A 12,700-nucleotide genomic window follows, 5' to 3' on the forward strand; every position below is an offset into this window, starting at 1 on the left:
GGGGGAGGACGCACGGCACGCACATCATTTACGTCATACGTACCGAGACATCCTCCGTTGCTGGCGTCTTCGCGCATGCCCAGTCATACGAATTGAAATCAACACTATATCATGGGCTTTAATAGATTGCCCATGAGTCACTATTTGTTTATTAGTACTATATAGTGTTTGAAACTGATACTAATGATGTCCGGGACACCTAGTCCTTGAATTTGGTCAATTTTTTTTTTTTACTTTTGACAGCAATGTCCCCGTTGACAGGTGAGACAGTGCTAATGTAAGCTTGAAGGAATTTCCATAAGACGTATATTGTATGACTGACGAAGGTAAATGATGCAATGCACAAAACTTGTCAGAAATACACTGATTAACCACCTAACAGAATTAATTAACCGCATTTCCCAGTCTACAATAGTGGTCTAGCCGAACATAGTATATCAAGCAGAAACATCATTGCAAGTGGGGATACTATCCCCCGTGTCCTTGTTTTTTTGTCTGTGAATGTTCTTTGACAGCTTGTTTACAATGATAAAAGCGTTGTTTAATGGTGACGGGAGGCAGAGCCCCGGGGTAGAGCATCACAGAAACCAGCAGCTAGGGTTGACATCGCCTGAAAATGTCACGTTCCTTCTTTTCTCTCCATAAGTTTCGACACATTGGCCTCCTACTGGTGGTGTTGAAATAAAACCGGCAGGCAGGGTGACCGTAGGCCAGAGCCAACCGTAATTTGCTTTTTTTAAACACGTATCCTGCTGTCGAAGGATTGCGGATTCGTTTTCAGTCCAGCCCCACCCGGCAGCCATGCCTGAGTGTGTCATTTAAATGTTTCGGTGACACTTTTTTAAGCAGACTAATAAGCATTCCGCGGCATTGTTTTTCTCCGAGAAGGTGTTAGGAAGGCGAAATGTTGACGCGATGGGCCGTTTGTTTCTCACCAGCTCAGATTTCATTTAATGCAGACCATTCGGTGGAAACAAAAACAGCAGTGGCAGGGCCAAGCTGTGATAGTGTGTTTCCAAAGTGTGGTCCTCTCTCTCCTTCCGAGGGGGCTGGCAGTATGATCTCTTTACAACGTGTAATCCTGTTTGAAATATGTGTGCCTGTGTTTGTGGGGAGAAGGGAACCATAACCAAGGGATACGGTGCATAGGTTTTAGGGGGATCCCAAGGTGCTGTCACAGTGGCATAGCATAAATAATATTGTGTGCCTCTGGGGTGTGTATTACAATGGTGTGCCTTGCTGGACATACTGGAGAGTTTCTTATGTTTTGGTTAGTTACAATTGACAGTAGCCCTGCATAAACAGTTACTTTATCAAAACACTCTTCTGTTGATTTCAAACCCATGTTCACTGTTCCTTTATCCTTTACATTTTATACACTGCTTCATTAAAGCAATCTAATTATTGTACATACATTTCTATCCAGCAAGGTTTCATTCGTGGCCTGGTGTCTGTAACTGGCTGCTGACGGGGTACTTATCAGAGCCAACATCGCCTGTTCCTTTTGTATTAAGGCTGCACATGTTAGCTTCCTTAGGAAAGAATTGAATCAGGTTGAGTCTTATGAATGAAAATGGAAAACATCTTCCAAATTCTGGCAAAAGTAAATAAAGTGACATTGATTCCTTTGTTTTCATATAGTAACTCAATACAGACATACAACTTTCATCCATCCATCCTCCATAACCGCTCGTCTGCCACTGGGTTATGGTGTGCTTGCACGGTAGGAGACACACTGGTGGGTTCGAAGCCATAGTGCCACCCACTGTGACATCCCCAGTATCATTAACCATGTGTTTTATTAACCATACAGTTCTCATTTTTCTACATGAATAGCCTCTCACTGTTGTAATTTCGACTAAACCTTTGAAGGGAATAGATGGGGCTTTTTTGACTAGCATCGTCATATTCAACATTCTCCGCTGAGTCTTCACCTCAAAGCTTTTGTCAGCATTGACTCATAGTTTCACTCAGTCCACCGCTCTGTCCACCACGGGATTTGAAGCAGAAACCTTCCGATACAGACACAGTGTCATAACTCCCCAAAGCCACGCACCTTAGCGATTTCCGGTTCATACAATAAAGTGTGTCTTTTTTACTACTTTTCTATTCTTCCAAGCCTCATTAATAATTCATCCATATTACAGCTGCTTTTCCACTACATGGTCACAGTGAGCCTGGAGCCTGTCCCGGGCAGCACAGGGCACGAGGCGGGGGTTCACCTGGCACAGGGTAATACTGCCGTATTAATAATTCATTTTGCCTGCAATATTTGTAGCTTTTGGATATAAGCAAACAACAAATTTGACTAGAAGCTGTGCTATATTTGAATACCTACTGAAAATCGTGGGTATTAAATACACAGCGTGTCCTTTGTTGCACATGAGCTTGACGTTAAAAATGTTTGGAATTTAGGGCTGAAAGGCTTGAAAATATGATTACTTAATGCATCGCAATATTGGATAATGTACGACAGGCTTTCAGCTGAACACCAGAGTTTTTTTTTCCTGGTTTGAACACCTCTCTTTTACGTAGCTGTTAAAACATATGCAAACAGAGTGTTTCTAATTCAATTTTAGTCCACTGTGCTCACAATAAAATCACTGTGCAGTTACTAGCTGCTGACTGTAAGATTCTCTGCATCAGCAGACTGGCAAACAAGCAACACGATCTTGTAAAATGTAACTGCCTCACTGAAGTTTAATTTGGAGTTCTGTGGTAAATTGAATTCCTGCAGAATTGGCATTGCGAAGTTTCGTTTTTTTTCTTTTTTTTCTCATTTTATAGTTGCAAGTGGTTGGGGGCTAACTGAAACACACACACACACACATAGGAACACGCGCATGTGGTTAAGGACAACGTGAACTAAAAACATTAACAAAGAAAACAGTTCAGTTACAGTTTTTTTCAATCGCTAACAAGCGCTTACCCATACTTCAGATACTTTTTCTAAACTCTTAACACAGACTCACACCTACAAAACACAATTGGCCAAATGGATAATTTTCTTCTCAAAAATACATTTTGTTAAATATATACTAACTCTTCATTTCAAAATAGAACACATCTTTCTCTGCACACACTAACTTTACAAAAACACTATAAATCTGACTCAAAATGAAATTATTCTGTCAAAGAATAACACTTGTGTTCACTTCACAAGGTACATGCAGTCAGTCAAAGTACACCAGGTTTCAAAATACTGGCTATTATTGACATTACAAAAACTGCATAGACTTTTATGTTTCAGTTTTACAGGTATTTGCATGCAAAACATGCAATCCACCATTTTGACACCAGAAATGTCTTGGTTGGTAACTGTATGTCCACATGTACAGTAATGTTCACATTCAAAAGCATTCCAGTAAAAAGCAAACAAGTTTTTTTTTCTTTACTGTTTACTACAGGAGGTACAGTAGAAACACGGTATGATAGAACAGAAAAAGTTTTACAGTATTGCTTACAGTGAACAAAATATCCATGAAACACACAAGAGCATTCTGAACAAAAAAACAACAGCAAAAAGCCAAGATAAAAAGGGGGGGAGGGGGAGGGGGGCTAAAAAAAGGCAAAAAATTTGCATCTAATCTCTGCGATCTTCAGGGTTAGGCCACATGTTTCCAAAAACATCACTCCTCAAAGTCTTGCCTTATAAACCCCACTGAGTCTAAGCCAGAATGGAATAAGCTGTGGTTGGCCCAATTTACCCAACATAAATCAGCTGTGTGTCAATTATTCAATTGTTTGTTTATTATCAGCTGAGATATATTTTTGATATTGATATTGTTTTTGAACTGATATCATTGCAGAAGCAGAGGTTTTTATACTGTATCTAAGGTTTGGAATATTGTTTTTGCTATTGTGGGATGTTGTGTGTTAACATTCGTAAATACTACAAAAACAGTCCATAATTTTGTTGGGAGGTATAGCTTGTCTGTTAAGAAAATGTAAGCATTGTGGAAATGTGTTCACTGACTGCATATTGGGTGAAAACGACATGAAATGTGTGAATGGTATGGCCACAAAAGACCGATGCTGTGCTAATTGTGTTTAGAGTTTTGAAAATGTGACAACTGTTTGGACAAACGCTTGTTAGCGACTGAAAAAAACTGTAAACTTCCACTGAACCCTCTGAAGTACCTATGACTTTGTGTGCCTTTTATTTGACATTATACGATGTACTTAACTTTTTACTTCTGCTAACCTGCTTTGCTTAGCAGATTCCCATCAGATTACGAGGTTATGATGTCACTAACTATTCCTTGACCAGGGGGCTGTATTACTTGCTTAACTGGTTGGATTTAAGGTTGTCTGGGGTAAATGTAAACGAACAAAGATAGACCCCATTCAAACAGGGGTACCTTAAATCAGGGCCCAGTTCTTGTTGTGTTTCTACAAGACAAAACAAAAAAGATATAATTGTATTTCTGGTTCCTTTACGTTAAAGTGTGAAGGACACAAGATGACATCACACAGCTGAGCATGGCCACTCCCCTCAAACACCTAATAGATGCAAATCACCTCCCCAGATGTTGTATGATTAATATAAAAAAAATCTTTATTTAGTTGTTTTTCTTACGAGTTTTATTTATTTGCAGTGTTGTTTATTTTCACATTGTTTCTGTTATCCAGGACTGACGCTTCAGCTACAGTATCACCAGAATTTTTCCCCTGGACGATCACTTACCTCATGAGAACTATGAGGGATGAAATCGCACAGCCGGCCAGTAGAGGGAGCCACGCTCACTATATGATAGTGGTGGGTGGATCGATCCAAGTATCGATAATATTGATAATAATATTGGTATTGATATTGATCAATATCAGTTTAAGGAGATCGATACTCTAGTTTCAGTCTCTCTCCTGAATGCACTGCTGCTGTCTGTGTGAGCTGAGAGGACAGTTTCTAAGTACCAGGCGAAGTGCAATAAAATCGCAATGTGTGAACATGATACTGTTCCTGAACAAAAAACCTTTAATATGTTCTGCACAGGGGGTGGGGGATATTCCTTTGAGCGTTTTTACACTTTATTGTATTTTTAATTGTACTTTGTTTATTGTATTTTCAGTAATCATTTTTTATTTTTTTTTCAAAGCCAGTTCTCTAATTTAGTGCACTTTATGTAAGAAAAAGACATTTTGTGTTACTTGTTGTATTTATTTACTAATAAACTTTGCCCAAATTCTGTCCTGCGTTTTAACTAATTAGTAAACACAAAAAAAAAAACACAAAAACACTTAAAGGTAATAAAAATTAATTCAGCTTTAGCAATTTGATGCATCCACCTTGATTATTAAAAAGTATCCATTTCGGTATCGGCGATACTGGCCCTGTATTGAAACTTGGTATCGGATCGATACCAAATCTTGTAGCCTAGTATCGCACACCACTACTATATATATATATGATTGAACTGGACTTCCAGAGCTGTGCGCTTGATTCCTGGCCACGACTTTGTCTGGATGTCCTTGGTTTATCCACTTAAACTGGTCACTTGGCGTGATGCACCCACCCCCAGCAGTCTCGTATTTCACTTATCAAAACAATTACTACGTTGGTGTTACTAAGAGAAAACAGTACCTAAAACTAAATGCCACGATTTTATTTCACCAGACCTAACCCAATATAAACGATCCTGCTTAGTTTGCCCGATTAAATTAAAACCATTTCTAATGAACAGAAGCAGATCCAGTTTTGCCCTAATCAGGAGACACTTTTCTCCGCAGTCATCTGCCCGCTGCATGGCGACGTTTAGCGATAGTAGTGTTTGGCAGACGGATCACGTTGTTTTTTTTTTTTTATTATTTTTTCTGTGAAGGCGAGTTTAACGCCTGGGCTGAGCTTTTAAAACGTCGCACATCTGCTGCAGGCCCCAGTTGCCGTTAAAAGAATATGTGCAGAAACACGCCAGTTATCGCTAGTTACCCCCCCACACACACACCCACAAATACACACACTCCCCCCGCTGGCGGCAGCACGCCCCAACATTCCAACAAAATGATACAAACTGTCTGTCAAATGTGATGTGTTTACAGGTGGATGGATAGTTGGGACACGTTGTGGGCACGCAAGCCATTTACAATGAAAAGAAAGGCAGTAAATGACGGAGTGGTGAGAGGCATACCTTGATTTCGGGTTACTCATATGCTCCCAGAAAGAATCAGTATTTAAAGCAAACTACTAAAAAAAGCTCTGCTGAACCCCTTGAATTTTTAATCATAGCACATCATCAAGGACACAGAAAAAGATTACAATAATGTACAGAAATATATGGAAATATGTATTTAAAAATATATTGCACACCAATACTCTTGTCAGGAGATACAAATCAGCATCTCTACATGTATATTTGTATATATGTGTGTGTGCGTGCATGTATATATATATATATATATATATATATATATATATATATATATATATATATATATATATATATATATATATATATATATATATATATATAATATATATATATATATATATATATACACTCACCTAAAGGATTATTAGGAACACCTGTTCAATTTCTCATTAATGCAATTATCTAATCAACCAGTCACATGGCAGTTGCTTCAATGCATTTAGGGGTGTGGTCCTGGTCAAGACAATCTCCTGAACTCCAAACTGAATGTCAGAATGGGAAAGAAAGGTGATTTAAGCAATTTTGAGCGTGGCATGGTTGTTGGTGCCAGACGGGCCGGTCTGAGTATTTCAAAATCTGCTCAGTTACTGGGATTTTCACACACAACCATTTCTAGGGTTTACAAAGAATGGTGTGCAAAGGGAAAAACATCCAGTATGCGGCAGTCCTGTGGGCGAAAATGCCTTGTTGATGCTAGAGGTCAGAGGAGAATGGGCCGACTGATTCAAGCTGATAGAAGAGCAACTTTGACTGAAATAACCACTCGTTACAACCGAGGTACGCAGCAAAGCATTTGCGAAGCCACAACACGCACAACCTTGAGGCGGATGGGCTACAACAGCAGAAGACCCCACCGGGTACCACTCATCTCCACTACAAATAGGAAAAAGAGGCTACAATTTGCTCACCAAAATTGGACAGTTGAAGACTGGAAAAATGTTGCCTGGTCTGATGAGTCTGGATTTCTGTTGAGACATTCAAATGGTAGAGTCAGAATTTGGCGTAAACAGAATGAGAACATGGATCCATCATGCCTTGTTACCACTGTGCAGGCTGGTGGTGGTGGTGTAATGGTGTGGGGGATGTTTTCTTGGCACACTTTAGGCCCCTTAGTGCTAATTGGGCATCGTTTAAATGCCACGGCCTACCTGAGCATTGTTTCTGACCATGTCCATCCCTTTATGACCACCATGTACCCATCCTCTGATGGCTACTTCCAGCAGGATAATGCACCATGGCACAAAGCTCGAATCATTTCAAATTGGTTTCTTGAATATGACAATGAGTTCACTGTACTACAATGGCCCCCACAGTCACCAGATCTCAACTCAATAGAGCATCTTTGGGATGTGGTGGAACGGGAGCTTCGTGCCCTGGATGTGCATCCCACAAATCTCCATCAACTGCAAGATGCTATCCTATCAATATGGGCCAACATTTCTAAAGAATGCTTTAGCACCTTGTTGAATCAATGCCACGTAGAATTAAGGCAGTTCTGAAGGCGAAAGGGGGTCAAACACCGTATTAGTATGGTGTTCCTAATAATCCTTTAGGTGAGTGTATATACACACACACACTGATTCTATATATATATATATTTACAAAACTCAGAGATACCTCACATCCGTGACCTGGTGCCTAAGCAGGCAGTTTAGCCGGTGAAGGTTTGCAGCTGCAGGAGAAAGCTGTTTCCATGGCAACGTGCTCTCACAAGCCCCTCCCATTTAAAGATTCCTCTCTACCAGGCCTACAGAGCACTGAGTGCAGGTCTCCTTTTGTTCAAGCCAAAGTCTAGGGTTTTGAATTAGGCCTCACCTCAGTGATTTAGGACTACAGTGGACAGTAATGACAAGAACTATTATCTATTTTTATCTTTCTGGTCAGGTGACACAGGGACCTTTAAAGAGCTGAATGGCACTTAATTGTCACTGGGCCACTAAATGGATAATAAAAAATTACTTGGACTAATGACAGGTTTTCATCCTAGAAATTGGAAGCTGTCTTTTCGTTCGCCGTCTTCTGGGTTCTGGGTCTAACAAAAAACTCCCAAGGCTGAGCTCCAGAATATTCACGGATCACTTAGGGTTCTGGTGCTCTTTCCATTTTAGCTTTCGACGTCCCGTATTGCGTTTCACAGGATATTAGCCATCAGTCCAGCTGCGTCTGCATTTCAGATGTATTAGCACCATTTAAAAAACAAGGCTCTTGGCCTAATGCTATGCCGTGTTTTGAATTTGCTTAATTGTTCCGAGTTCCTGTAGTAAAATGTTGAAATTTAGCTGCTTAGCTTGTTTCTGTGATTAAGACCATAACCGGCTGTAAATCATTATTTCAATGTTAAGCCCAAGCAAGGAACCTAACTCTGAAATAATGAGCACATTCCAGGCTGTCTTGCCAAATTGTGTAATCGTGTTTGGTGTGGGTTGTGTTCGCTTCATGTGAACAAGCTCACCACAAAAGACTGACATGTCAGAAAAGAAACAAACACAACAGAACCAACGTGTTTGTACGTGTTTGCACGGTGATTATAACCTTCCCATTTGCATGGGCCTCTGCTCAGCCTCATGATCACATTAATTGTTTTCTTGTCCTAATTATGGCTCACTCGTCCTCAGAAGTCTTCCAGAACATTCTTTTTATATTGTTGACTGGGTGATAGTCAAAGGCTCAACAGAAAGTCCCTTTCTTGCTTTCATCATTACGTTAACTGTTATACATTTTATACATTTTTCATACATCTAAAATATAAAATCAAAATACAGGAATACTAAATGTAGGAAAATGCTATATTAAAAAGAGCACTTTTTTCTCTGCACTGGTTGGGTCGACGTCAATCAGTGGTAAAAATGTCAGACAGGGGGCGCCGGTGAGCGCCTGTGTAAGTGGGGGTGCGCGTGTGCTCCCGTGAGTACTGGTGAGTATCCATGTGCGTGCGCCCGTCCTTGAGAGTGTGAGCATGCCGCATGTGTGTCTGTGCGGGAGTGCGCCCCCTGGTGGTGTGCGTCTATCCCTTCTTGATGCAGTGCTGGCTCAGCCTCCAGCAGTAGCAGATGGAGTTGAAGAAGTGACAGCGGCATGTGGCACAGGGGTCACAGCAGTACAGGTGGGGGCCACAGCTCTCCGTCACACGCGAGCAGCGCTCCGGGGCAGGGGGCGGGGCCAGATTGGGCTTCTGGCAGAGAATGGGGCAAAAGCGTCACAGGGGGACCTACAGCGGTATCACAGCCCCATCTTTAGCATTCATTAAAGGATGGAGGTCAACACATTCACCTCCTCGAAGGAGGGGTGACGATTTACCACTAAGCAGCTTCCTGGGACTTATTACTCTGAAGGTGAAGATGCTCTAAACTAAATTTTCTAAACTAATTCTAGGTACATAGCATCTATTAGCACCTGGATTTTAAGCTAGATTTGAAAAAAAAAATTATAGAGAAACAAAATATAGTGGATTTGACAGTGATAAGGCGACTGGCTAATTTACGCCCAGTGGATAGATAGTGTGTCCGTCACATAACTGAAATCCAACAGAAATAGTTCTTGACTGGCTACGTAAAATTTATGGTTTGGACGTAATGAAAGGCATCCATCTCCAAGCATGAAAAAAACATGTAAGTCACTGCTGCTAGTTCTGACCAGGATCTGTTTCTGAGGTTACGGCGAGCCACAGCACTGTGCGCATTTTCCACTTTAACTGTAATTTTTCTCGCATGGCTCAAAGACCGCTTTCATCACAACAGTACATATTTTAAACTAGAGAGATACAGAGTGTGGAGTTACAGCGGGCACGTTATGGACTAATGATGGAGACATCATGGTGATATGATGGAGACATCATGGAGACACAGTGCGGTCGACGTGGTGATATGATGGAGACATCATGGGGAAACAGTTAGGTTGCCGTGGCAATATGATGGTGACGTCATGGGGACACAGTGGGGTCGCCGTGGCGATATGATAGAGACGTCATGGGGACACAGTGGGGTCGCCGTGGCGATGGAATGCCTACCACAGCTTGAATCCTGTGCCTTTCCTGAAATCCTCTCCTGGAAAACAATGTTCTCGACTTCGTTCTCCTCAAGTTCGAATCTCCTGTTGTGAAACAACATCAGTTACAGCCATTCCCCACTTACACAATAAAAGATGCAGGCCAGAATAAAGCTGTTTATGCACAACAGCAGGTAAACCTTCCCGCATTTATGGCTTTGCATGCTGGGAAACATTACGGAGCTCTGCTCGAAGTATCAGCAGCACCACCATCTTTAAAGAGCGGCATGAGGTCCCTGCATATGAAATAAGTGAGAGTATTCCTTGGCTTTTAAAATTCAGATTCAATGTAATCTGATTAATTTTCTGATTCTGATTAATTTAATGGTGATTTAATTAATTAAGCCAGAATAATCACGCGAGAACCCCATGACGGAGTGTGAGTGATGCTAGGCTGGTGCACATGGTGTGCCAAATGTAAAATAAGCTAAATGAATTGGTCGGCTAGGCTCCGTCGGGTACTCTCTCCGAGGTGTCCCACCCTGGGTGCCATGCTGGTCACACGACTATAGTGAGACCCACCAGTACAGTCAGCCCATTGGACCTGAGTGAGCCGCGCACTAATTGTGTAAAGCAAAACAAATGAGGATTATGATTTGTCCATCGCCACTTGATCATTGATTATTAAACATATATCAGTTCATCTGCACTCTTTAATGGCTAATTCTGACTGCGTTTTGACAGTCCAGAGCCTTTGCTGAGAATCACAGCAGACATGCCGTATACAGAACAGCGCACGAGTCACACGCAGATCAAAGATGCACCAAGATGCAGCCTTACACCAAACAACATTTCAGGCTATGTCACTGTTGCAGACAAAATCAGGACAAAATCATCTTGATCGTTTGATGTGAGGTGCTCAAGATAGTCGCCTTTTTGTCCTCTTGATAATCTGATAAAATCAACCATGCTTGATATTATAAGTTTTTAGTCTTGTCTCATGCAAATATTAACATGGACATTGTCAAAAAGCTATAGTTCAGCTCTCTGCAGCACCCATCAGGAAAGAGCGAAACAGGTAAACCATCTGAGGAGGGGTAGATAGATACACAGGGCAGACAGACCTTGGCGTAACAGCAAACCATCGCGCACAAGAGAAACTGCAGCCAAAAGCTTCTCTTTCTGTTGAACAGTTTTTCTCTTCCTGTAAATTTAGCATGATGGGAAATAACCTGAAAAGGAATCTAGCTGTACTTTTGTAAATAAAAACCCTGCAAGATCCCCAGTCTTTGCAAAATCATAGCCTGTGACAAAACAGTCTGTGACTAATGACACATTGTCTTTAGATGTGACTATGTGTCACACTTTAGTCTTTAAAAAGTCATTTCAGAGTCTATTCAAGGTCTTGTAGTGCACGGTTAACATAAATTAACCTTAAACCTCGGATTGTGGCCTTTGTTGAGGATAAAAACCAAGTAAATACCATCACAAAAACAAAGCTGGGGCCTAATTCTTATGCCAAAGTGAGAGATACAAGGAGACTTCTCTGCCTTTAGACAGCCCCAACTGGAAATCGGCTACAGGACGGATATCATATTAAACGTGTGTGTGTGTGTATGTGTGTGTGTGAATACGTCATACATATAAAAGCAATTGTTTCCAGTCAACCGGATTTTAGTCGATGTAGATCTAAAAAAACTAACTATAATATCCATAAATTACATATTACACCGTATTATTGAAAATGTATCAATCTATTAAATTAATGAGAACATTAAAAATAACTCACCTGCCTGCACTGCTGCAGCGTCTAACAAATCGGCGTCGGCAGTTTTACCGGCGTTGTGCGGGCGAACCGCGGGGTGCAGAAGGAAAAAGGCGCACAGCATGATCCGCAACATCACGGGAGATCTGCTAAAGAAGTTACTAACATTATTAAATAAATAAATAAAACATATAGAAATAGAGGAAAGTCAATGCCATATTTATATTACATTACCAATTAGCAAAGCAATGAAGTGGTTCACCTTTCCTAGACAAAATATATATACAGTACACAGAGACTAATTTTATCGAGCTGTAGCCCTAAAGAAGATTGTTTTCACGGTTCGTATAAGAGAGGTCGATCCTCCGCCCACTTCTAATGTGTAAAGCAAGATCACTATCATCTGCGAGCTTCATTCGTAGTGCGGGGACGGAGACTGGACGCCCTGAAAGCGCCGGTCCGGTTTATGAGAAAACTAATAACCTCTATAGTATAATACGGTTGAAGCAACTTCATCGTCCATATATATAACGAGGCAATTATAAATCCGGATGTTGCACGTGTGTTAGGCAGCTTTTACTAAGTTAATTTGTGTGCTGCACAACAAAGTGCACGGTGTCAAAACTGAGACCATATTTAAGAAAAATCCATCCTCAGTTCTGTTCTGGAATACGCAGAAGCGTATATACCAATTATACACTCATACGGATGTAACTTTCAGGCGATATCTTTATCTTGTAACTATGTACATTATTGTGATATATGTGAATGGTAATGGGACCTGTTTAGTAAGCGGAGGTAGACT

At 41.0% G+C, this 12,700-nt stretch overlaps 1 protein-coding gene and 1 long non-coding RNA gene across 4 annotated transcripts; one reads left to right on the top strand and one right to left on the bottom strand.

Moving 5' to 3' along the window:
- The first annotated feature begins 3 nt into the window (after positions 1 to 3).
- LOC111835154 (uncharacterized) lies at positions 4 to 5,186 on the top strand. The gene is made up of 2 exons (XR_002836172.2): positions 4 to 2,232; positions 4,633 to 5,186. It is a non-coding gene; the product is annotated as an uncharacterized lncRNA (long non-coding RNA).
- Positions 5,187 to 6,654: 1,468 nt separating this feature from the next.
- asip2b (agouti signaling protein, nonagouti homolog (mouse) 2b) lies at positions 6,655 to 12,252 on the bottom strand. 3 transcript variants are annotated; one of them, XM_023795151.2, is made up of 4 exons: positions 12,130 to 12,252; positions 11,920 to 12,044; positions 10,153 to 10,235; positions 6,655 to 9,318 (listed from the first exon to the last, which is right to left on the bottom strand). In XM_023795151.2, the coding sequence occupies exons 2-4, from the start codon at positions 12,029 to 12,031 to the stop codon at positions 9,151 to 9,153; spliced, it is 363 nt and encodes a 120-aa protein (XP_023650919.1). In that variant the 5' UTR covers positions 12,032 to 12,044; positions 12,130 to 12,252; the 3' UTR covers positions 6,655 to 9,150. The 3 variants fall into 3 exon arrangements, with proteins under 3 accessions (XP_023650919.1, XP_023650918.1, XP_023650920.1); XM_023795150.2 differs by having other exon boundaries at positions 11,920 to 12,041; positions 12,130 to 12,233; XM_023795152.2 differs by having other exon boundaries at positions 11,920 to 12,041; positions 12,158 to 12,231.
- Positions 12,253 to 12,700: the final 448 nt, after the last annotated feature.

This window comes from Paramormyrops kingsleyae, chromosome 4 (genome assembly GCF_048594095.1).
Source record: "Paramormyrops kingsleyae isolate MSU_618 chromosome 4, PKINGS_0.4, whole genome shotgun sequence".
Taxonomy (NCBI): domain Eukaryota; kingdom Metazoa; phylum Chordata; class Actinopteri; order Osteoglossiformes; family Mormyridae; genus Paramormyrops; species Paramormyrops kingsleyae.

Excerpts from the sequence above, each read along its gene's own strand:
- asip2b (XM_023795151.2), bottom strand. The coding sequence starts at position 12,031 with ATGTTGCGGATCATGCTGTGCGCCTTTTTCCTTCTGCACCCCGCGGTT. Across the intron at positions 10,236-11,919 it reads CGCTGCAGCAGTGCAGGCAG|GAGATTCGAACTTGAGGAGA; the intron begins GTGAGTTATTTT and ends GTTTCACAACAG. Across the intron at positions 9,319-10,152 it reads GGCACAGGATTCAAGCTGTG|AAGCCCAATCTGGCCCCGCC; the intron begins GTAGGCATTCCA and ends ATTCTCTGCCAG.